The following is a 24,172-nucleotide window of genomic DNA, read 5'->3' on the forward strand; positions in this document are numbered from 1 at the left end:
TGCACCACAACAGAGTAGCCCTCACTCACCTCAACCAGAGAAAGCCCACGCTCAGCAACAAAGACCCAACACAGCCAAAAATAAATAAATTAAAAAAATAAATTTAGTTTTAAAAATGGGCAAAGGACTTGAATAGACATTTCTCCAAAGGAGGCATATAAATGGCCAACAGATGTATGAAAAGGTGCTCAACATCACTAACTGTCAGAGAAATGCAAGTCAAACCACAATGAGATATAACCTCACACCTGTTACAATGGCAATTATCAAAAAGACAAAAGATAACAAGTGTTGATGAGGATGTGGAGAAAAGGGAACCCTCGCGCATTTTTGTTGGGTACATAAGTTGATACAGCCACTAAGGAAAACAGTATTGAAGTTCCTCAAAACATTAAAAATACAACTACCTTATGACTCAGCAATCCCACTTCTGGGTATACAGCAAAAGGAAATGAAATTGGTATCGTGAAGAGACATATGCACTTCCATGTTTACTTTTCACAGTAGCCAAGATATTGGATCAACCGAAGTGTCTGTAGATTCATGAATGGATAAATAGAGTGTGGTATATAAACAGGCATATCTCATTTTATTGTGCTTTGCCGATACTACGTTGTCTACAGATTGAAGGTTTGTGGCAATCCTGCATTAAGTCCATTGGTGCCATTTTCCCAATTAGCATTACTTTAAAATTAATGTATGAACGTTGGTTTTTTAGACATAATGCTATCGCATATTAACATACTATAATATAGTATACACATAAGTTATTTATTTATTTATTTATTTATTTATTTATTTATTTTTGGTTGTGTTGGGTCTTCGTTTCTGTGCCAGGGCTTTCTCTAGTTGCGGCGAGCGGGGGCCACTCTTCATCGTGGTGCGCGGACCTCTCACTATAGCGGCCTCTCTTGTTGCGGAGCACGGGCTCCAGACGCGCAGGCTCAGTAATTGTGGCTCACGGGCCCAGTTGCTCTGCGGCATGTGGGATCTTCCCAGACCAGGGCTCGAACCCATGTCCCCTGTATTGGCAGGCGGATTCTCAACCACCGCACCACCAGGGAAGCCCTACACATAAGTTTTATATGCACGGGTAAACCAAAAAATTCATGTGGCTTGTTTTGTTGCAATATTTGCTTTATTTTGGTGGTCTGGAACCAAACCTGCAATATATCCAAGGTATGCCTGTATACGATGGAATATTATTCAGCCTTTAAAATGAAGGAAATGCTGCTATTTGTGACAACATGGACGAACCTGAAAGAGATTATGCTAAGTGAAATAAGCCAGATACAGAAAGGCAGCTACAAACACTTCAGGATGCTGCTTTTATGTGGAATCTGAAATAGTCATAGATGTGGGGTGCAGAACAGTGGTTGACAGTAGATGAGGGGATGGGAAAATTGGCAGGTATTGATCACGAGGTACAAAGTTTCAGTTATGCAAGGTGAATAATTTCTGGAAATCTAGTGTACAACAATGTGCATATAGTTAACAATGCTGTACTGTGTACTTGTAATTTGCTAAGAGGGTAGATCTGAAGTGTTCTCACCATAAAGAAAGAAAAAAGAAAGTGGTAATTATATGAGGTGATGGATATGTGAATTGGCTTGATTGTGGCAATTATTTCAAAAATGTATATGCATATCAAAACATCAAGTTGTATATCTTAAATATATATTTTTATTTCTCTATTATACCTCATTAAAGATGGGAAGAAGAAAGAAATGAGGTAATGATACACACTACAATATGGGTGAACCTTGAAAATTATGCTATGTGAAAGAAGCCAGACATAAATGGTCACATACTGTATAATTTACACTTATATGAAATATCCAAATAGATATATCTATAGAGACAGAAAGCAGATTGGTGACTGCCCAGGGGTTAGGTAGAAGAAAGCATGGGTAGGTCTTCCCTTTACAGCGATAAAAATATTTTTGAACCACGTAGAGCTAAGGGTTGCACAACATGGTGAAGGTACTAAATGCTATTGAATCGTGCGAGTTAAAACGGTTAATTTTATCTCCGTAAAAAGTAAAACTTCTCCCCATGTTACGTTTAGTTAATTTACTGTGTCCTGACAAATTTTAATATGAATCATATAGTTAAGAAGAAACAGCCTCAATTCACACCAAATAAACATTCAGTTTAACGAGGTATCTGTTTTCTAATGGTTTTTTTAATGCCCTAACTTTAGCATACTACACCATCCCTATTGTTGTGGTAGAGCAAATGGCATGAACCAGAGGTGGAAACCTAAATCAGACCTTAGAACTCTGAATTTTTGAGACCGTGCAACGGCGGGGTTTACGTGTTTTTGCTTCAACATGTTTGTACCTACAATTTCTTATCTTGTTCTACCTGACTTTTTAAAATCTTTAATTCATTTACCTTAAAATATGTAAATGGTTTATAAAAAGCAAGTAAATATCTATGTATTGCTAGAAAAGAGATAATTTAATGATGAGCTTTCTTTATTCGTCATATTTTATACTGTTAGAAGAATGAGGCTAGCAACTGAATTCTGTCCCCCCAAAATTCATATATGCAAGCTCTAACAAAGTGATGGTATTTGGAGATGAGGCCTTTGGCAGGTAATTAGATTAAATGATGTCATGAGGATTAGGCTCTATTAGTGCCCCTGTAAGAGGAAACCAGAGAGTTTTTTCTGTCTCTCTCCACCACGTGACGACACAGTGAAAAGACAGTTGTCTGCAAGCCAGGAAGAGAGCCCTCACCAGGCACTGAATTGGCCAGCACCGTGATCTTAGACTTCCAGGCCTCTAGAACTGTGAATTGTTAAAGTCACCAAGCCTATAGTATTATGTTATGGCAGCTTGAGCTATAAGAGTACTAAATGGAAGAGACATGGAGGAACCCTAAACACATATTGCTAAATGAAAGAGGCCAAACTGAAATGGATACATACTGTATGATTTCAGCTATATGACATCCTGGAAAAGGTAGGGCACTTAAACTATTCTGTATGATACTGTAATGGTCAATGCCTGTCATACGTTCGTCAAAACCCATAGGATACGCAACAGAGTAAACTGTAATGTAAACTATGGATATTAGTTAATAGGAATGTATGAACTTTGGCTCATCAATTGTAAAAAATGCCCCACACTAATGCAAGACGTTAATAATAGGGGAAACTTTGGTTTGGGGAATAGATGTGAGGGGGTGTATGGGAACTCTATACTCTGCTCAAATTCTCTTTAAACTTAAAACTACTCTAAATATAGGCTACCCATTTATTTAAACAAAATAAATCTAAGTTGCCTCATCATATTGTGAGGTTATTACCATCTTACAGTTTTTCTATTTGATCTACTTCTTTAATGTTCATTTCTATCTTCTTTTATCCTTGTAAAAAATATATCAAATGTTTTGTATTATTTCACCTCCCAGCCTATTATCTTTTTAGTTATATGTCTTTCCCAAACTTTCATTGGAAACTACATTAGATATCCTTGACTTATTACACTCTATGCCCATTACTATTTTCACCACCTCCCTAGTAATGCTTGAACCTTGGCTATGACCCATTGTCACCTCTGGACAAATAGTGTCTGCTCTATTTTCTGTCTTCTGTCCTTCTGGGCCACTTCTATCTACCATCATTACCCAAAGAACTGACTTGACAGATTCTATATGCCAGTGTGTAAGACTTGCAGTGTTTTAAGAAGTATCCCAACTTCATGATGATGATTTGGGATCATTACCAAAGCACTCGGGATCATACATATTATTTTAAGGTAGTTTTATAGGACAACGCACATTGGTATTTTCCTCCTATTAACAGAGTAGGAAATTGTGGGTTGATCTGCAGTTATTTTGATTAAGAAAGCAGGATATGAACTCTGCTTCTTTGCTGGGGTACTTGGCACTGCTCCTTCTCTTGCTGGGACATATTTTGCGCCTTTACAGCCTGGCATCTAGGCGTACTGATCAGACTAATGTTTGGCTTTATTGGATACGTTGACCAGTCTGATTGATATTCTGGTACATACAGGGTACTTGGTCATGGTTGCTCACCTCTGAACCTCAGCTTCATCACCTGCAAAGTGCAACTAATAGCACACCCGCTTTGTGGGGTTTTTATGGATTTGGCAAGCATCATAGTGCCTGGCACGTGCTAGAGACTCAGATGATGCAGTAATTACCCAAATTTGCATTTTCAGTGGATCCTTCCCACCTGGAGAAGGTGACTCACAGCCTTGGGGGAGGAAGAGCAGGACAAACAGCAAGGGCAGCATGGGCCAAAGGAAGGAGGTGAGAACTGACATGCAAGGGGGTCTCATGCTGCTATCACCAGAGGGCCCAGAGTGAGCCAGGATGTGGGGAGAGACTGGTCGGTCAGTAAGACCAGGCCAAAAAGGGCCGTATGAGGGGGCTTAGCTTTTACCTTGTGGTAGAGGCCATCCAAAGGAGAAAGTGGAAGATGGGTAGGTATAAACTTCTCCCTTAGGAATTGTCCTCGGGGTCTGTTTATCTCCTGGCAGGGTCCGTTCAATGAGTTGGCCCCTCCAGCACATTCTAGAGAGGACTGGCCATGTCTGACCCTCTGGAGGTACAGCCCTGACCTCCTGGCCACCTCACTGAGGAGAGGGCTCATGGGGGAATCAGCCTCACTCTGCATCTGTCCACCAGTCCTGCACCCTGGACTCCAGGACCACTCACTTGCAAGAGACACATCCAGCTGCCAGAGGAAGTGACATTTCCTGACTCATCTGGCTAAGAATGAGCAGAGTATTGCTGACCATTGCAGGGGAGTAGCTGCCACAGAAGATCAGGATGGGTCCAAGCCATAGAAGGTCAGAAGGAACAAAGGTCAGTCCACGTGGGAGTTCACATGGGCGCCTCACAGTCACCAACATGCCCTCGAGTTTTCCTTCCAGCCCAACATACACTCCACCTGCCCACAGTCACCTGTACCACCATCACACAGCCCCACAGAGCTCCAAACATCCTCAAACACACAAACTCCCTACCTATAAGCAGATGCCTGTGTGCCCAGAACCCTCCTGCTCCAGTATACATGCACTACAAACCCCAATAAAATCACAGCCACAGTCTTGAATACAAAAACACACCCCCAACGGCCCCCGATAATCAAACACCTAAATCCTCATATCCCACAAAAATCCACCCAACCCCATATAACCCCCCAATGCAAACACACAAACCCTTCAACAATAGCCAAATACATCCAAACCAAACTCACATACTTCTTAATATAAGACACAACCCCCAAAATCCAAATATAACACATACAGTCCCCCCACAGCTGTGAACATCCACGTATGTACAATGCCTCAGAGGCTGAGACAAACACAAAATACCATCAGAGAGACACAATGTTTTCAACCTTCTCCTAAATAGTCCCCCCACAACACATGATGAACTCACATCCCCAATACAAACATACACCCATCTCCCTCTTGAGATACTATAAACAGCCTCTGTCACATCCCCTGATTATACACACACAGCTAGCAACCCCAATTTACACTGACAACCCCAATCTCTGCAAATTCCTCCACACCAAAAATACACTCCCTAAACTCTTACCCTACAGGATGAGCATATGTATAACCCCTATACTCTGAATACACACAGATCCAACACACAAAACATTAAAATGCATACCCCTACCTCTTCTCAAATGCCTGCACACTGAGCCTCAAAAGACCCAGAACCAGCCCCACCACCCAGCCGCACCATGCTACACCAACCGTACACTCATAAAGGCACTCAGGTCCCTCATCTCTCCCCAGATCACACATACACAGTCTTTACACAGCTTTACTATTATCCCAAACCGTCCTATACCCCAAACATACATCCATGAGTTCCCCACACAGCCCTAACCCATGAAAGAGGCAGCTCTACCAGGGGCATCATGGCACCCCGAGCGGGCAAATGCCGCTGAGGTAAGTGCCTCCTATGTTGCTGCAATTCTTGCTGCTGTTGCAAATCATCCCTTGACCCCACCGAGGCTGACTGGGACACCCTAAACAGGAAGTGGCAGCATATGAGTCAGGGAAGAGGAAAACTCCCTTCCAGGTATTCCCTGTCACCATCCATTGCACCAAAACATCGGATGACCAGCATGAACAAGAAACAGAGACGTGTAACTATACCATGATAGAAATGCAAATTTTTCTAGAAAAAATTTCTCCAAGGGAAGGGGGAGAACTGTGTTCCCCCTAATTATAAAGCCATGCTGTTACAATTCAAAGAAACGTCAGATACAGTACAACAGGCATTGGACTGCATCCATGTTGTAGCTAGATATGAGAAAGATAATTTTTCTGAAGCCCCAAATCTCGCTTGCCAGTAAAGGCACATGGGCCCCGCTGCCCCATCGGCCAGGAACCCAACAGAGGACCCTTAAGGGATAGAGGGACTTCTGGGACCCTTATTGGTCTCCACCAAGGGGTGGTGCTTTCACACAGCTCCATCCTTCATGGGATGACTAACAGACCTCCCTGTATTGGCAGCTCTGGAGATCGGGGTCCCTAATGACGTAACCCTGGGACAGCCCAAGCACAAGGTAGAAATTTTTGCTCAGGCGTTACAGACTCTTCAGCAGACTGGAGTGATGGGCAGCTGTCACCTCTCCGAATCCTGTACCCTGACCTCTGCCAAGGCCTCTGCCTTAGGGACCTGGCAGATCCCTGGAGCGTGGCCCTCCTCTGGGACAACTGCCCATATACTTCTCTAATTATCCTTGGGACACACATAAACAACTTTTCTCATGGCTCTCATTGACAACTGGAGCTCAAATTACAGTGCTTCCTGGGAAACCCTTCAATTATAAGCAAGGGCCACACGTTAGATTACAACGCATAATAGTCAGGGGAGTGGAAAGCATTCAGCTTCCATTGACTGTCACTACTGAAACAATCTTTATTAAAAATCTTGTAGTGGTGGTAGCCCCTTTGGCCCTACCCTTTCCCGGTACAGCTACGGATGCCCTGATGTACCGCAACGCCATTTGGAACAAACCCAAATCCCTGGTCTTCCTGGTGGAAGCTGAATATTGGGAGCCCATAAGACTGCCACCTAAGACAGCAAATATCCCCCAATAACATGTATGACAGGGGGCTGTGGGATTGCAGCCCAAAATTCAAAATTTAGGACAAGAAGAAGTCATTAAACACACCATTTCTCCTTTTCAATTCCCCCATTTGGCTGCTATTAAAGCCTGCTATTAATGAGTGGCGCCTTATAAGCAACTACGGAAATATCAATGCTGATCCCCACTGTTAAGGCTCCCATTTCCAACACTGTCCAGTTAATTAAGGATATCCAAAGGGCTCCAGGGAATTACTTTGCTGTGACAATCTAGCTATTATGTTCTATTCAGTACCAGTTATTGAGGAGTCCCAGCTGCAGTCTACTTTTACTGCAGAAGGCACCCAGTATGCTTTAACCCGTCTGCCTACTGGCTATCTTAACAGCCCAGCTATTGCCCACAGTCTTTGCTGGCAAGACCTGGTGTCCCCTTGCACCGTCTGGCACTATACTGATGTTCTAATCCAGAGCCCCTCAGGAGATTGGTGCACGAGGCCCTAACATGGTTGGTGACCCATCTATAACATACAGGTGGGCTACTGCCCCACAGAAAATTCAAGGACTGTCCACAACTGTTAAATTTCTGGGCATTAACTGATCCTCTAAAAGCCAGGAAGTTCCTCTTGCAGCTAAACCTCAGCTGTTAACTATTCAGCTCCCCAACACACTATAGCAAGCCCAACTCCTCTTACTTAGGTCTCTTCACACTTCGGAGGCAACAAATACCACACTTGTCCATCATTCTTAGACCCATTTATGCAGCCACGTACAAACCCTTCACATTTTACTGGTGAAGAGCTAAATAATAAGCTTTATAGCAGGCACAAAGGTCAATTAGTCAAGCCCTCCCACTGGTTCCCCCTGGCTGCTCCTTCTGGGCTGAGAATGGACTATGTGTCCCGGAGCCTTTGGACTAACACAGCTCCTCCTAGCTGCCTGTGGGCTTCTGGACCAGATGGCTGCTCTCTACACCACTACACCCCCTCAGAACCGATTTGGGAACTGGTTCATTGGTTTTGGTCTTGGTTTTGTGTGCACTGATGCCAGAATTTGCTTGCGTCTTTTGCATTTTGGTGTACACAATGGGAAACACTCCATCTACCCTGAGGGAGAGCCCTTTGGGGCCTATATTAGATAAATGGGTGAAACATAGCCCTGAGCCTATGACTAAGAAACACATGATATACTATTGTAATAGGGTGCGGACCCAAAATATAGGATCAGAAGGGCGGTAGCCCCTGAATGGCTCACTCAACTTTTATAGGATCTCGCAGTTACAGGTGTTTTGCAAAACAGCAAGCTGCACCGGCAGTTGTTCCAACTGCCCACCCTCCCCCCATGCCGCCATCATATTCACCACCTCCTGTTTCCCCTACCCACGGGGATCAAATAGAAGTTTCTGTGTTAACCCCCAGAGCACAGGAGCCTGATTTAGTATCACCATCTAAGACTCCACAGGCCACCCAATTTGGACCAGGAGCCACTTCCACAGCAGGGCAATTTCCCTTGTGCTGACATCCTATAGGAGGCCAGGCGACGCCCTTGGACTTGAGGCGTCTATTCTAATTTCCCCACAGGAGCCCCAGGGAACTTTGACAGTGGGGAACGAGTTGATTGACTCTCCAATAGATACCACTCCCCAAACCCTCCCTGTTTATCTTAAGAGGCTTGTAAATATTAAACAAAGGGGAAACAAAGTCATCCTAGGAAAAACTTGCCTGTATCTTTGAGATGCAAATGTCCTTTCTGGTCTTCTCAGGAACCCTCATCTCTGCCATCTTTTTAAAATGCATCTTTTTAAAAGAGGGTAAAGTAATTTAGAAATTGACTTATCAAGGATAAATAAAAAACCTAAGTGTCTTTTCTGTAATAATTCAGCCATCTAGACAAGTGAGTTTGATTTTTTCCATCTGTCAGAAACCTAATTTGAATCCAACCTCTTTTTGTAAACAGATGGGTTTCACATGGCTGTACCTGACTCCCCTGCTGAAATCTGGAAATGACAACTATGACGTCTCTGTATGTTTGTGTCCTTGTATGTGTCTTTGTCTTTGGATAACATTGCTGAGGTGGATTTGTGGATGAGCTCTATTTAATTGGCTTAAAGAAAAGTGAGCACTTACAAACCAAACTATTCTAAATACAAGAGAAATTGAGCTAAATGAGCTTCAGGTTCATGTGAACTGGGAAATATTCAGTATTAATTAAGACCTGGTATTAACGTTCGTTTGTTGATCTAATTAATATAGACATGCTGTTAGAGTCATCAACATTAAGTATAATACTTTTATTGTGCCTAGGTTTACTATAAGCTAAATAAAATCTTGTTATATCTATTGCAAATTTGTCAGCAAGGAAATAACCTGATGTGAAGAAACTTTTAAGGAAAGAAAATGCAAATGAAATAAGAGCTTTAGGTGAACTTTTTAAAATACTTATCCTTTAGGAAGGTCTATCTAAAATTAGTCTCTCCAGATATTTGACCACTTGAAAGTCAGAATTGTGCTAAAATAAGTGACAGAAGTTTTATGGAAAGTGGACCCTGAAAAAAAGAGTCCTGTACGTGGTCAGGATTGACTAAGTTTAAAATAAGTGTAATTGAGTAAATAAATTTTAAAAGTAAGCTGGTGCAAAACTTGAATTTCGCTTTTCTCTCTGTTAAGAAGACAAGGTTTCTTAAGATTTTGGACTGCCTTTGATAACAGATTTTAAGTTTTTCTACCTTTTAAGAGATCTGTTCTGTACTTGCCTTTGAAATCTTTTATTGTTACTTTGGCTAACTGAATAACTATTGTTTCACAGTGACATGTGATCCTATCTGACAGTTTTAAACCCTTTTCTTATTTTTCGGACAAAACTTCCCGAATCAAATTATAATGAAGTTCCTTTGAGCTCTAGCTAACTTTGGGGTGCTTCAAAGGGCCCCTGAAACATCCCCAAAGAGAGATATTAACTAATTAGGTTGACTTGGTATGTTGAATTACACGGGAAGTGTTGTCAAATAAGCAATAAATCTTCTTAGGTTATATTGTATGCCAAATGATACAGGTATTCTACAGATTATATGGAGTTCCTAAAATTTGGTATGTCCTGGTAAAATGTTACCAGTCAGAATTCTCTTTATTATCTGAAAGTGCTGCATGTCACCGCAGTAACCACGTTACTTTGTCAATTGCATCGTAATCAGATTTAAACGTGCCTTCTCTTTGTTTCCTTTCAAGTAGCCAAATGTATGTCTCAGCCCACTGATCTTTGTAAAAATAGACATAGAAGTCTTTCAAATGCTGTTTTAGCAGGAAGTTACTGATGTGTATGTGCCATTTACAGTGATTCTGTATATACTCCCCAGCTTCAAAAACACTTAGAACTGCTGCTGTGGTTTCTGGAAGAGTCAGTTGTTGGTTCCTCAATTACATCTGTGCAGCTCGGGTCTGAGTTTTTAAAGAATAGTTAACTTTTAAAGAAGTTTCTTTATCAAAAGAGCAGTTTGAGTTATAGCCATGGTTTTTGCTGGGTTAACATTGGCTTCAGTTAAATCGTTTCAATTATAAAGTAAGTATAACTATGGTGAAGAAGCTTGTCTCATTTTAAAATGCTGAATCACATTTTATTTCTTGAATTAATGCGATAGAAACGTCAAAATTCCGGACCACTGGAATATGCCAACTTTTTTGTTTTGGGGTTGTGTGTATAGTTTTTGTTGTGCTGATTTGTTTGCTTGTTTTTTAAAGAAACGGAAACTGCTATGTCTGCTAGTGGAAGAAAATGCTTTGTTTTGCTCTGAAGATTCTGAAATTATTCAGGCATATCGTGGTTCATAGATTACAAAGAATAATGCTAGTTAAATGCCAATGAACTATTTTTACTCTTTTTATACGAAATGTACAAATTTCTGGGGGGTGGTGGTGATGGTGGCAGCGGTGCCTCTTACTACCTTATGTAAAACACTTGAACATTTTCATCAATATTGCCATCATCTGTTTAATACTCCCAGTATATTTTCTCAACGTGTTTACCTAAAGTTGTATGGAATGACATAATAAGCAATAAAATCTGGATTACACCCCCCCCAAAAAAAAAGTGCCTTCTTAATTCTTTCGTCATTGTACACAGTTATGGTATCACTCTGATGCCTTTGCAAAAATGCTTCCTCTTCAAGAAGATTTATAGAAGGGACCTTTGGATAAATACAAGTTTCTGGTTTTCAGACCATAAAGGTGAACTGGGTAAGATCTTGAAGAATTCTAATGGGAAACCTGATGGCTTCATAAAGCTGTTAACAAAAACGATTAGTTGCACATGACTGGGTAAACTGGTGACTATGGTTATAATTTTTATGGTTTCTATCTGAAAAATGACTGCTTTAAATCTGTGTTTTCCAGGTGTAAGCAAAAGTCTCCCCTTAAACTAATTATGACTTACAGTAATTTGTTAAATTATACCCTTGTAAGCAGAATTGAAATATTTATCTTTTTCTCTCTACCTGGTTGATCCTGCCAGTAGCGTATGCCTGTCTCAAAGATGAAGCCGTGCATGTCTAAGTATGCACTGCTGGTACACTGAAACAGCGGATGGCTCACTAACTCAGTTATGGTACCTCTGGTCGCTCACCATTGCAACTGGATTACAAATAGTTATACTGATCATTGTTCTTTGTTTCCAGATTGTTTGCTCTTTGTGTCTCCCTGCTGCACTGTGTCTTTGTTAACGTTACTAGCTGCATTACTTATATCCTGTCTATTTTATAAGATTGGTGTCTCTTACAGTACCCAGTATGTAACCAGGCCTCCAACAATACTTCTATGGCTAAACATCTTGAGGAAATAGATCACATTTATAACATAAAATAATTGTAATAGTGTGATTCTAGGTATGGGAGGAAGCAACAAGGGAAAATGTCTCCTGGATCATAATTAGATAGAGGATCCAGAGGATCTTTAATTATCAATAGAGCCTAATCCAAAAACTAGCACCTGGAGTGGCATATCAAGCATTCTTCCCTGACCTGGGATGAGCCTCCCAGCACCGTGGGACAAAATTTGATCCTGAAATGTCTCCCAAATATTGGTCATAATCCTGACCAAGAGGAGAGGATCTGAGAAATGGAATATTGCCTGACACATCAGTCATTAGCGATTGCAGCCCTCCAACGTGAGCCGGTGAGCCCTGACGAAACTCAGGATATGAGAATATAGGATACAGGCCCCGGGTAGCTGAGGTACATATCAAATGAATGATTTCAGTGAGCCCAGACTCTTGCATCTTCCCATACATAGAAAACTGCTAAATTCCTTAACTTGAGACGCTGCTTCCCAGGCTTGAAGCTCTCAAAATTCCCGTCAAATAGATCATAACTCTCAACTTTTAGGCTGAGAATATTTTTTTAAGGCTACAGGTGTAAAGGAGACACTTTCCAGAGAGGAACAACAACAAAAAAAACAACGTTTGGAACACTGGCACCGATGGTGGACACTCCCGGAAAGTTCCATCTGACGAAGCAATTAGAAGGGCCGTCACCCCTTTTTCCACAAGACTGTGGAATGGACATTGACAGTAGGGAATTGGAACAGGGAGGAGCCAAATCTGACTACACGTTGGATCTGTTTCTTTGACTTTAACCTTTGCCTTCTGCTGCTTTTGTTCACTAAAAGGATACTGTCTGTACATAATGGCCTGCCTCGGGGAACCCTGTTCCTCTGCCTGAATGTTAAACCAAAGTGCCTTTGTTCAGGGAAACATACGGACTCTGTCCACCTGTGGATGGCTGCAATTAAGAAGAAATTAACACATCCCCTCCCTGAGGCTGGCCATTCCAGGAGATATTCGCAAAACTTATGGCCCTTTTACTTTACCGCCTCATCTCCTCCCCATCTCTGTGCTATAAAACAAACTGGCATCCAAACCCCGATAAGATGGTTATTTTGAGACTTTAGTCCGCCGTCTTCTCGGTCTGCTGGCTTTCCGAATAAAGTCATATTCCTTGCCTCAACACCTCATCTCCGACTTATTGGCCTGTCGTGCGGCAAGCACAGCAAGCTTGGACTTGGTAACATCTTTACTCAGGACACGGTGTCACAAAATGGGACATTGTTTTCTGTTTGTTTGTTTTGTTTTTGTGTTTTGTGTTTGTTTTTGTTTTGGGCTGGACCACGTGGCTTGTGGGATCTTAGTTCCTCGACCAGAGATCGAACCCACGCTCCCTGCAGTGGAAGCTCGGAGTCCTAAGCAATGGACTACCAGGGAATTCCCATGGGACACTGTTACCTTGCAGTCATGGTCCTCACCTTTGTGAGACAGAGGTAGTAGTGTAGCAGGATTGAGAACGTTGTAAAGTTTAAGATAAAGATTAGGTGGTGAAAGCAGGATTTCACAGGAAGTGAATCTTGTGACACTTGCAGTGAAACGTTGTCAATTCAGAGTTAAGAAGACTGTGGACAATGTGTGGAATTTGCAAATAAACTTGATTTTCTAAAGTCAAATCTGCCAAGGCTTCCACTAAATTTGCAGTTGTGGCTATAACCTTAAGACAACTGAGATAGGCATAAGCAACTGACTCAAGTTGCATGCTATAATAGGCAAAAGGCCTATGTTTACTACCATGCTCACATAGTTCCGCGGGGCCTGATTATGCCATTCATGCACAAATCAAGTAAAAGGTTCTGCATAACCTAAAGTTAATCTATTAGGTAGAGATCTCTTTGCTAACTTAAAAGGGCTAATATATTTTGCCTCCAGTGGAGATCTCACCTTAAAGTTTCCGGATCAACCTGAACCTGATCATTTGCGTAACCCTAAGGCAGGCAGCTCTTGCAGTGCTTGTTTTAGCCTTATAAAAGCCTGCTTATGTTTATCTTCCCAAGCAAAGGATTCAGGGACTAAATCTTTAATAAGTTCATAGAGTGGAAGAGGTAACAGAGAAAAATTTGGAACCCAGAGCTTGCAATAACCAGCTAAACCTAGAAATCCACAATGCTAGCACTTAGTTGTGAGTCTAGGAAGTTCCTGTATCAGCCTAATTCTCTCTGGAGATAGCTGAATTCCTTCAGTGCTTAGATTATGTCCTAGGTAATGAACAGTATCTAGACATAATTGTAATTTTTCCTTTGTGTTCTTTCTCAGCTAACTGTTGCAGGAAATAAATGGAATCTTTTATGCATGCCTTATGGAATCTTTACAGTAGCTGAGTACAGCAGGAGGTTATCTCCATATGGTAAAAAGGTTGATTTCTCAGGGAACTAGAGGGTACTTAAATCTTGGTGAAGTACTTGGGAGAAAAAAGAAGGGGTCCCAGTGAACCCTTGAGGCATAAAAGTGCAGGTATATTGTTGATTGTTCCAAGTAAAGGCATATAGATATTGGCTGTTGGGTCTCCGGGATGCTGAAGAAAGGTGAACAAAGGTCTCCAACAGTAAACCATTCCAAGTCAGTTGAAACTTGTGACAGAAGGGTGGCTAGGTTTGGAACAACAGGAAAACAGGGAATAACTATTTTTATTAACAGCTCCCAAGTCCTGGACAAATCGCCATCCTGCCAGGTTTCCAACCAGGCAAGATTGGCATGCTGCAGGGACGAGTACAGGAATGACTACCTCCCGGGAAATTAAGTCTTCTACAATAGGTGTGAGACCTTGTATGACCGCAGGCTTTAATAGTTGTTGAGGAAACCTAGGGAGAGGTTTAGCTACACCTATCTGAATCTTTATAGGTTTGCATTTTTTTATTCTTCTGATGTTAACACTGTCAGAAGTAGCCCCCAAATTTGCAGGCATCTCCACCAAATTAGAGAACTTGTGCTGAACTTCCTCTTTTATGTCCAGGACAGATTGTAAGGAACATAAATAATCAGGTTCAGGTTGATCAGGAAACTTTAAGGTGAGATCTCCACTGGAGGCAAAATGTACTGACCCTTTTAAGTTAGAAAAGAGATTTCTACCGAATAGATTAACTGGGGCTATATTGCATAGCAAAAAGGAATCTTGGTTGAGATAAAAATTCTCTCTGAACTTTATTAGGTACTCCCACTATGGAAACATCCTCTTGACTCAGAGGGACCTGTTGTTCTTTGAGGGTGGGATTTAGAGTAGAAAGCACAGCTCTGGTTCGGGCTACGGATAGGGTGTTAAAGGGTTAGGTAATTATGTTTACAGTTAGGGTTAGGGTTTAATGTAGATTTCAAAGTAAAATATGAGAGTGGGGTTTAAAGTAGAAAGCGTAGCTCCAGTATCAACTAAAATTTGGCAGTTTTTCATCAATTTTCATTCTATTTTCCTCTGGGCTGTTTAAGGTAATTGCTGGTAATAGTTTACCAGAGAACCTCTGGAATTCTGCCAACTAGGGGAGAGGGTCATGGGGGGGCCCTCCCTTTGAGACAGATATGAGAGCATTTGTGAAGAGTTTGCATAGCACCTTTGAGGACACCTTTTTGTCCAGTGTCCTCACTGATTACAAATGAAACATTAACTTTGGGTCATCGAATTGATCATGGACCCCTAGGAGGTTGTAATGGGGGAGGCCTAGGTGTTATTTTGTGTCTCTTGCCTTAGAGCTGTTGTAACTGTAAGGCTATGAGCTTGGTGGATTTCTGTTTGTGATCTTGCTCCAAGGTCCTTTCAAAATGCTCAGCTATAGTCAGGAGTTCAGTCAGGCCTACAGCCTCCCAGCCTATTTTCTGCCCTTTTATCAATCCACTAATCTCAGAAGATAATCCATTTACAAAGAGGGCAGTTAAAGTAGGCTGAGTGGCCTTTTTATTGCTTGGAACCCCAAATGCTGTAAAAAGAGAGCCTACAAACTGGCTGGAAAGTCTTCCACAGATTCACCCCTCTTTTGTTTGTATGAGTGAATAACAGGCCAATCATTATTAGGCCAATTAACAATAGACCAAGTGTGAGCAGGGAAGATTTTAGGAATAGCTTATAAAAGGTTAGTTGTTATTCTGCAAGCCTTTTTAGGTTGAGGATCTTGAATATCATCCTAGGGATTATGTCATTTTGCTTCCCGCGTCCATTCTGGGGCTTCCCCCAGTCCTACCAACATGTGTACAAGCAGATAAAGATCTAGCAGTTTGGGGACATAGGCCGTGACAGTGACTCTAAATTCTTCAAAAAATGTTGGGGGTTCCTCCCTAGGTTTAGAGAATTCTTTGACTATAGCTCTCAGTTCAGTCTTTGACCAAGAGGTAAAGGACACCTGAGGGGGCTCACCTGCAACCTCAGGTAGTTTTACTTTAAATGGCAATTGTTAAATATTCTCTTGGGAATAGAAAAGTATTTCAGACAGAAAATGAGTAAAAGAAGAGTACTCAGGTGAAAAAGGAAAGGGGGGGACAGTAGGAGTTAAATCTGCAGTCACATCCGTCCTATGGTCTTTTGTTTCAGGTACCTTTTGTCTCTTTAATTTTTCATTAGCTTTTTGTTCTAAGTCTCTAAACGAAGCTATTTTGGAATCTTGAAACCTTCTGTAAACTTTTACATACCAATTAAAGAAGGCATCTCATTCTCCGTGTCCAATTTGGGAACCCTTGCTCTCTAGTGTTTTCCTTAAATGAACAATCTTGTCTAACTGGAACATTCCCCACAATGACCACTGTAATTCTAGATCAATATTAGTATAATTTTGCCATCTTTCTAAATATCTACAGCCTCCAGGACCATAGTTCTCAAATATAAAATAAGCAGGTGTGCCAGAAGCTGGCATTCTCAACTCTTTGGTGATAAAGGATCTCATTTCCTTAGCTAGCCTTTGTCAACCCAAAAGAACACACAAAAGAACTGCGCCTTAATATATCAGCAGTAACAAAGAGATGTTACTATGTCCTGGCCAAAAGAAGGCCTGGTATGCACCACCACCAATTCCCAGGGATCCCTGGACTGAGGAAAAAGATCCAACCAGCAAATCCCAAGGAATGGGGGCTGCAAACTGATGCCAAACAAAATGGAGAACTATAGCCGCCACCAACAGTTCCAAGCATGGAAACTGAGGGCTGATTCCAAACAGATGGGGAAGTGCAGACTACACTGCCAGCAGTGCCCAATGTGGAACCCAGGGAACAAAATTAGGGGCTAGGCTTTACCACTCAAAAATATACTGGCAATAACCAAGAGATGTTACTGTGTCCTGGGAATTTCCCTCTGAAAGGCTAGGGGTTTGGCCTCAGGGAGAATCCTCTACCAGCCAAACTGACCTGCCCTGTAAAGGAAAGCCAGTTAGATTGCGAGCACAAACTCAATCAAAGAGAATGGAGCTCAAACCAAGAGGAGCTTACCAACAACCTTCAAGAATGGCAAGAAAGACAGTGAACTCAAAGGAGTTGTGGGCACCACACCTGTTTCTCCTTGTCCCAAATGTTATCAGAAGTTTGCTTCAGATCCCATCACTGCCACCAATATATTTATCTTTTTCTTTTTAAAAAGATAAGCAATTAATCATAAAATCATCCTGTTAGCAGGAGGAATCATAAGAGTGGATTTTAGAAAAGTGCACATATATATTTTTATACAGAACATTTCCGGAGGGATACATATTAAACTGTTAGTGGCCACCTCTGAATGCCACCAATGTATTAAAAAACAAAATTTAACTGAGTAAATTTGAAGATTTACTTTGAAGTTTGAATAAATTGGCTTTATTAAACGATTCATGAATCAGGCAGCATCTCATCTGATGGAAAGGGAGATACTCCAACTGGTTACACAACATGGAAGGCTTTTTGTTTTTTGGCCACGCCACATGGCATGTGGAAATCCTAGTTCCCCGACCAGGGATCGAACCCATGCCCCGTGCATTGGAGGAGCAGAGTCTTAGCCCCTGGACCACCAGGGAAGTCCCAGAAGGCTTTTAAAGTAAAGAGGGTGGGACAAGGAAAGAAAGTCATCATCAAGGGAAAAAATGAAAGTTCACTGGAGGAAAGTGAAACTTCAGGTGACAATGGCTTCTCATTGGCTGAACTGTGGAATTTTCTATTAGCTCTTTCTATTTTCTATTTCTTGTTGCTGGCCAGGAAGGAAGTCTTCCCTCCTCCAGCTGGGGTAGTAAAGTGGTTGCACTTCCTGTTTGGGGTCAGTGAATGACCTCTTCCTGTTGGGGTAATTGATGATGAGTGACACGGCATGAGAGCTCCCTCTATGGGCCTTCCAGACTACAATTCTAGTTGAGGTTTCCTTTTGTTAACATTCACAGCATGTTTTATTGGCAGGAGGATTCACAATGAGGGAGAAAAGGCCACAAGACTCACCATAAAGAAGGCTCAGAAATTCCTGGGTGGGTCCAAGGGAGGCACAAGGTGGCTGTGGGGTCAGCTGGCGGCCACAATGATCACGTGGTTCCATCTGATGGGTTTGCAGCTCGATGTGGAATAGTGAATAAAAGGGTCAGTTCATCCTATCAGAGAAACATGAAACTGAGATAAGCTTCCCACTGCTGGAAGCATCATGAGCCTTCAGAAAAGAACAGAGAACATGTCTAAAGGGTTTGGGAACATCAGAGTCATATCTCCTCAGAGTGGGACTCCCCAGGCTCTCCAGGTCTCAGTCCCCAACTCTCCCTCAGGGACAAAGCCTCCTCACCTCTGTCCTTGTCAGCTCACTGATCCCTAGAGGTCCTGCCTATCCCTGAGGACTTAGATTTCCACGGAGACAGGTTGGTTGAGACCTAGTGATACAGTTGACCAGCCTGATACGCAACAGTTCCCACCACCCTGGGGCAGTTGGGCTCAGGGACACGTGGCTCTGGACCCCATGTGGAGGGTGTCCTTGCACGTCAGCTGTGCCCCAGAAGAGCCAGTAACGCCTATAGCTGTCCAACTGATTCTCAGGGTATTTTCCTGGGAGAGCCCTTGGTCATCTGACCTCCTATCCAGGAAGCCCCGTGACTTTCTGACTGCTGCCTGTCACGCCAACAACACACCTGTGAAGGTTCTGCTCTGCATGGCCATCTGTCCACCAGGCCCCCCCTTCTAGGGACCCAGATGCTAGGACCACCCAAATGCTGAAGGAGTGTCCACCTGCCTAAGGTACAGACACCCCTGTATCCATCTGCATGATTTCTACTGGGAATCAACAACATTTATGGGGATTCTTTGGCCCTAAAGAACAGACCAACCTGATAGGAGCAATGCAATGATTCCCGATTACCAGGTTCAATGCACATATACAGGGGCCCATAGCCCCAGATGCCCCACTCACAATTCACATGGGTGTCCCATACGTACCCACCGATGCCCAAATATTCTTGCTTCATACATACATACATCCAAACACGCACATCAGTGGTGTGCTGGTAAGTGCTAAAAAACTCTCCGAGAAAGGTGGGAAAGACTTCACCTATGCTCTCTACGTGGTATAAATATTCCCAGCATGACCAATTTCAAGCTACCCACCTGACATCACTGAACACAGAGCTGGGAAGAGATATGCACCATTGACTATCCCAGGATAGTATGAACCAGTTCCAGCACATCCCATACCTTTTCCTATGAATTTGTGCACACAATCCACTTACACCCCAAGTAGAACCCTCAACTCCCATCACAGATATATAACCAAAAGGATACCACATACACATATGTGTTTGTACATATACATATATATATATATATATATATATATATATATATATATATATATATCCTGAACACACACGTACATTTCTACCCTCACCCTGAATTATACACAGACTACCTCTTACTACCTAAATTTTTACAGACGAAACCTTACTCACCCTGAATATTCACATTCCACTCTCACAACTATATATACACACACAACATGGGCCTGAAAACAAACATGTGCAACCAATATGCCATCCAGATGTACACACTGAGTACCTAAACACACAGGCTCACCAAGTACACAACTGTCTCATGGGCAACCCAAAAAAGACCCATATGCAGTCCCACAGCCCTAAAATACATATACTCCAGGATTCCTGCATACACACATAACCTACACCGTCTACTGGTTTCCAAACACACAAACTAAACTCTCACATCCCCCAGAATACATACCCCAGAAGCCCCAGGAACTCAAAAACACACACAGCCACAAATAACCTATTCTTATCAAATACAGCTGACCCTTGAACAGCTTGGGGGTTAGGGCGCCAACCCTCCATGCAGTGGTTCTGCATCCATGGATCGTGTAGTAGTCCTGTAGTATTTACTGGAAAAAAAAATCCACTAGAAGTGGACCCGTGTGGTTCAAACGTGTGTTGTTCAAGGGTCAACTGTACATATAAGTCCACCTCACTAATACTGAGAACACACATACAAGCAACACCACTAAATTCTTCAGGCATTACATTTTGAAATAGACACACAGAGGACTCTAAGCCTCCTGATATACTCACAAATCACAAATACACACACCCACAAACTACTCATGAGTATACACCCCAAATGCTCAGACACACTCAAAACAGAAAAACACCGACAACCTCTGCAGTCTTACTAATATACATACACAATTCTCACACACCTATGGACACACACATGCAAATATTCCCAAGCCCTGAGCATACAGATCCCCTCCCAAACACTAGACATTATGCTACCTCTCCAGAATACAAGCTCCCCACCACCACCCCAACATATAAACTGTATATGTGTGGGGGGGTGTTTATATATATATATTTCTACCCTCACCCCGAATATATAGACAGACCACCTCTTACTCCTACCAAACACATGTATAAACACCCTAGCATTCTCCAAAGAAATACACTTTGAATACTCCTAACAACTCCATACCTTATGAACAAACTTTGATAATGCATGAACCTGATGATGGACACACACACAGATTAGAATACACAAGTAAGATACATGGAAGTGTCTCCAGCAAACCATTTATGAAACAACTTCCATATATCAAATGATCCCTAGCTATTAGGAGCCAGCTCACACATATGCAAATACTAACAAATACCCGTATCACATATTTCTAATATATAGAAATGCAATTGTCCAACTTCCCTGTAGAAACATAGAACCCCACCTCTTTATCAGATACACATATACTCACTTCCCAAAATACATACGCTTAAGAGGCTCCTACTGAAAATTACAAATGCACAGCCTCAGCAAATATTCCTCCAAGTGGCCATGCCCCTTGAATACACACACAAACTCATTTAACACATAACTCTCCACAAGTCCCAAATGCAACCACAATTACCCAGAACACTACAAATATGCAATAATATCACCCTAAATGCCCTTTGTTCCAAATACACATACAGTACCACGCTACTGGCATATACATAACCCCACATTCCCAACCTCTCACACACAATTAACTCTGCCATCTTGCAGAATACAGAATCATACAAACACAACATACCTACATATACAACATCCACCAGTCCCAGAAAATAGTCACAGACTTGCCCTCTACACATCCAAATATACATAGACAGCTCCTGAAAATGCACCCACACAAACACCCCATAACCATACAACATGCCCTGAATACACAAATGATCATCCTACATTCCCCAAATATACAAAATAAACAGACTGGACACCCAAAGTAATATACACCACTACTTTTCCTGACATTGCCCTTATGCATATGCAGATAATCCTTCCAAATCCACCATTAGACACACATAAATCCCCAAATTCATGGGTGATAAAAACACATGTAAACATATTCCCCAAACACCAAATTACAAACACCTAACCACCAACTCCTTGAGTATGCCTGCGTCACATCTCAACACCCTCCAAGTACAACACTCACTCTTACACACTCTCACAAAAACACAGGCATGACCTCCCTTCAGACACAAACATCCACAGACAAAACCAAGCCACACATTTGACTACATATCAGATTCCCACCAACCAATTAAATATGTACAGACCCCATCTATGCTTGCAAATCAATCATGATTTGACATCAGACTACAAATACATGTTTACTACCACATTCAGCAAAGTTGCTCCCATCACTGACAAAAGAATGCAGTTTGGACATAAGTGTTGATTGATGTTTTTATGATAAGAAGGAAGACACTAGTGAAACCATGAGTGTGTTCCTTCGATCTTCACTCATTTTCCAATCACCTGAGCTACACCTTTGGAACCAGATGAGGGTTTTCAACTCGCAAGAACGTCCCTCTAGCTTTTGGACTCTTCAGAACGCGCAGCCTAGAACGGCACCTGTTTAATAGCTCACACACAGTACTTACCCCCCACTGTAGGCCCCGCAATCACTGAACCCTTCATGCAGCCGGCTCCCCAGTGGTGCCAATAACCCTGGGGTAAACCCCTCAAGGGAATCGAGCTCTATGGGGGCGTGAATCCACATTGTGGGGAGTCTCCTTACACGGACAAGGGCACAAATATCCCACAGGGTGAACACCAGCGCAGAGCGGTGACACCTGAGGGCTGAAAAGTCCCCGTACCCCTTACCTCAGGGTTCCTAGAATTGACTCCAGAGGCGGCCATGACAGGCCCCGCCCCCGCCGGACGGCCGCTGGGGCCCCAACCTCCGCGCTCGCGCATGCGCTCCTGTCTTCCGGAGCCGAGCCAACTGCCCCAACAGACGCCAGGAGCTGTTGGAGGACGGCGGTCCGCGTGCCAGAGAGCCCCGCCCCAGTGGGCGTGCGCGGGCGTGCGCAGGCGTGCAGGCGCGGGGCGCGCGGGGATCTGTTCCAGGAGGTCTCTGCAGGAGAGGAGAGAAATGCAGGGTCGGGCACGCTACGGAGCATCTCTGGCGACGCTCCTCGCCGGGAACCTTCGTGACGGTGTCTTCTTAAAACCAGCTCTTGTGAGATGTGCACTCGTGATTTTTCTATTGCACACCTGAAACCCATGCACTTAGCTACAAAGAGTTCTGGAGAGCTCCGCTCTAAGCACAGTAGCCTCAAATTGGGGCAAGTGCTTTCATGCCCTTTGGACTGCAGTTCCTTGGTTCTTCTTTATGCCTTTCAAAAAACAGTAGGTCCTTTTTCCTAGCAAGCCTGAAGTTTCCGCTAAAGAACAATTCTAGCCAAGAATTCAGACCTGGGAAACACTCTTAAGATACTGTCTCCTGACTCCGTTCCTAGAGTTTTTCCAAACGCATTTACTCTACTAGAATATTTTTTCTCAGTGTATTTAATACATGGAGGTTTTTCAATAAATGTTGATTCACAGGTGTTTCCTTTGTACGTTTTTGTTTTTTTTTTTAATAACTTTGAGAGAGAGTGGACAATCTGGGCCAATTTCAACACAGCAGGTAGTATGGGAAAAATTTTCCTTTCCCTCCCTCCTTTTTTGTAATATCTTGCAGACTTTCAGTTGGCATTAAAAACAACAACAACAACAAAAATAGTAGCAGGATCAACTTACTGACCTGACTTTGTAATACTTCCCAAAGAAACTTCAATCATCAGATCCTCTTTCTGGTCAATTACAAGATTAGAGCATTTCTCACTCAACAGGATGCCTCTGAAGACCCCTCACGTCTAACAGCACTAAGCGCCTCCAAGTGCACAGACTTGAAAACTCCACAAGACACAAACATGGTATCTCTTCGTTTCTTTAACGTTTCGTGATTGAGTGGAAGATGAACTGTCTTCTGAGGCTTGTGATGCATGTCCAGAGTTGTTTTTTCTCAGTAGTCAATGCCTGCCCGCAGCCTCTGTGCAGGAATAGTCAGAGATCATGATCCAAAGGACTTTTAGATACTCCCTTCTGTGACTGCTCTTCCCAAATTACATTTGGGCTAATTTGATTATCTCTGTCCCTGGGGTGTAGGATTTTAAAGTATTACAAAAGTGATTGCAGAATTGGGACTGGCTAATTTTTGCACAGTGCAATTTTTGTATCAGCGGCCTTGAGAAGAGTCCTTCAAATACTGTATCAGAATTATGAGTGAGAATCTTGTAAATAATTGGTTGAATGACTGAACAAAGGGAGGAAGCAACAAGGAAGCCTGCCTTTCTCGAGTGCCTGGGTACAATATTTTGCCTCACCATCCCTCTAGTATGAAGTTATTGGTTGAAAATCATATGAGTTTTCCTTCATTGTAAAAGCTCCAGTACTGAGCGATATTCCCAAACTGTTTATTTTTTTTCAGTCCCCAACAGGAGTTTCT

General features: G+C 42.5%; 1 protein-coding gene across 9 annotated transcripts in view; it reads right to left on the minus strand.

Annotated features, from left to right (window-relative positions):
* The window catches only part of LOC309632966 (uncharacterized protein), an 86,284-nt gene that overhangs the window by 58,043 nt on the left and 4,069 nt on the right, over positions 1–24,172 (minus strand). For 7 of the 9 annotated variants that reach the window (XM_082401099.1, XM_082401098.1, XM_082401095.1 and 4 more), the window contains exons 2-3: positions 22,504–22,756; positions 18,325–18,470 (exon numbers count right to left, since the gene is read on the minus strand). In XM_082401099.1, the coding sequence (XP_082257225.1) occupies positions 18,405–18,470; positions 22,504–22,756 (319 nt within the window). In that variant the 3' untranslated portion in view covers positions 18,325–18,404. Of the gene's footprint in view, positions 1–18,324; positions 18,471–22,503; positions 22,757–24,172 lie in introns of those variants that run through there. The other 2 variants (XR_014247211.1, XR_014247212.1) reach the window with 1 other exon arrangement.

This window comes from Balaenoptera borealis (assembly GCF_965194805.1).
Source record: "Balaenoptera borealis genome assembly, chromosome: 8".
In the NCBI taxonomy this organism is placed as follows: domain Eukaryota; kingdom Metazoa; phylum Chordata; class Mammalia; order Artiodactyla; family Balaenopteridae; genus Balaenoptera; species Balaenoptera borealis.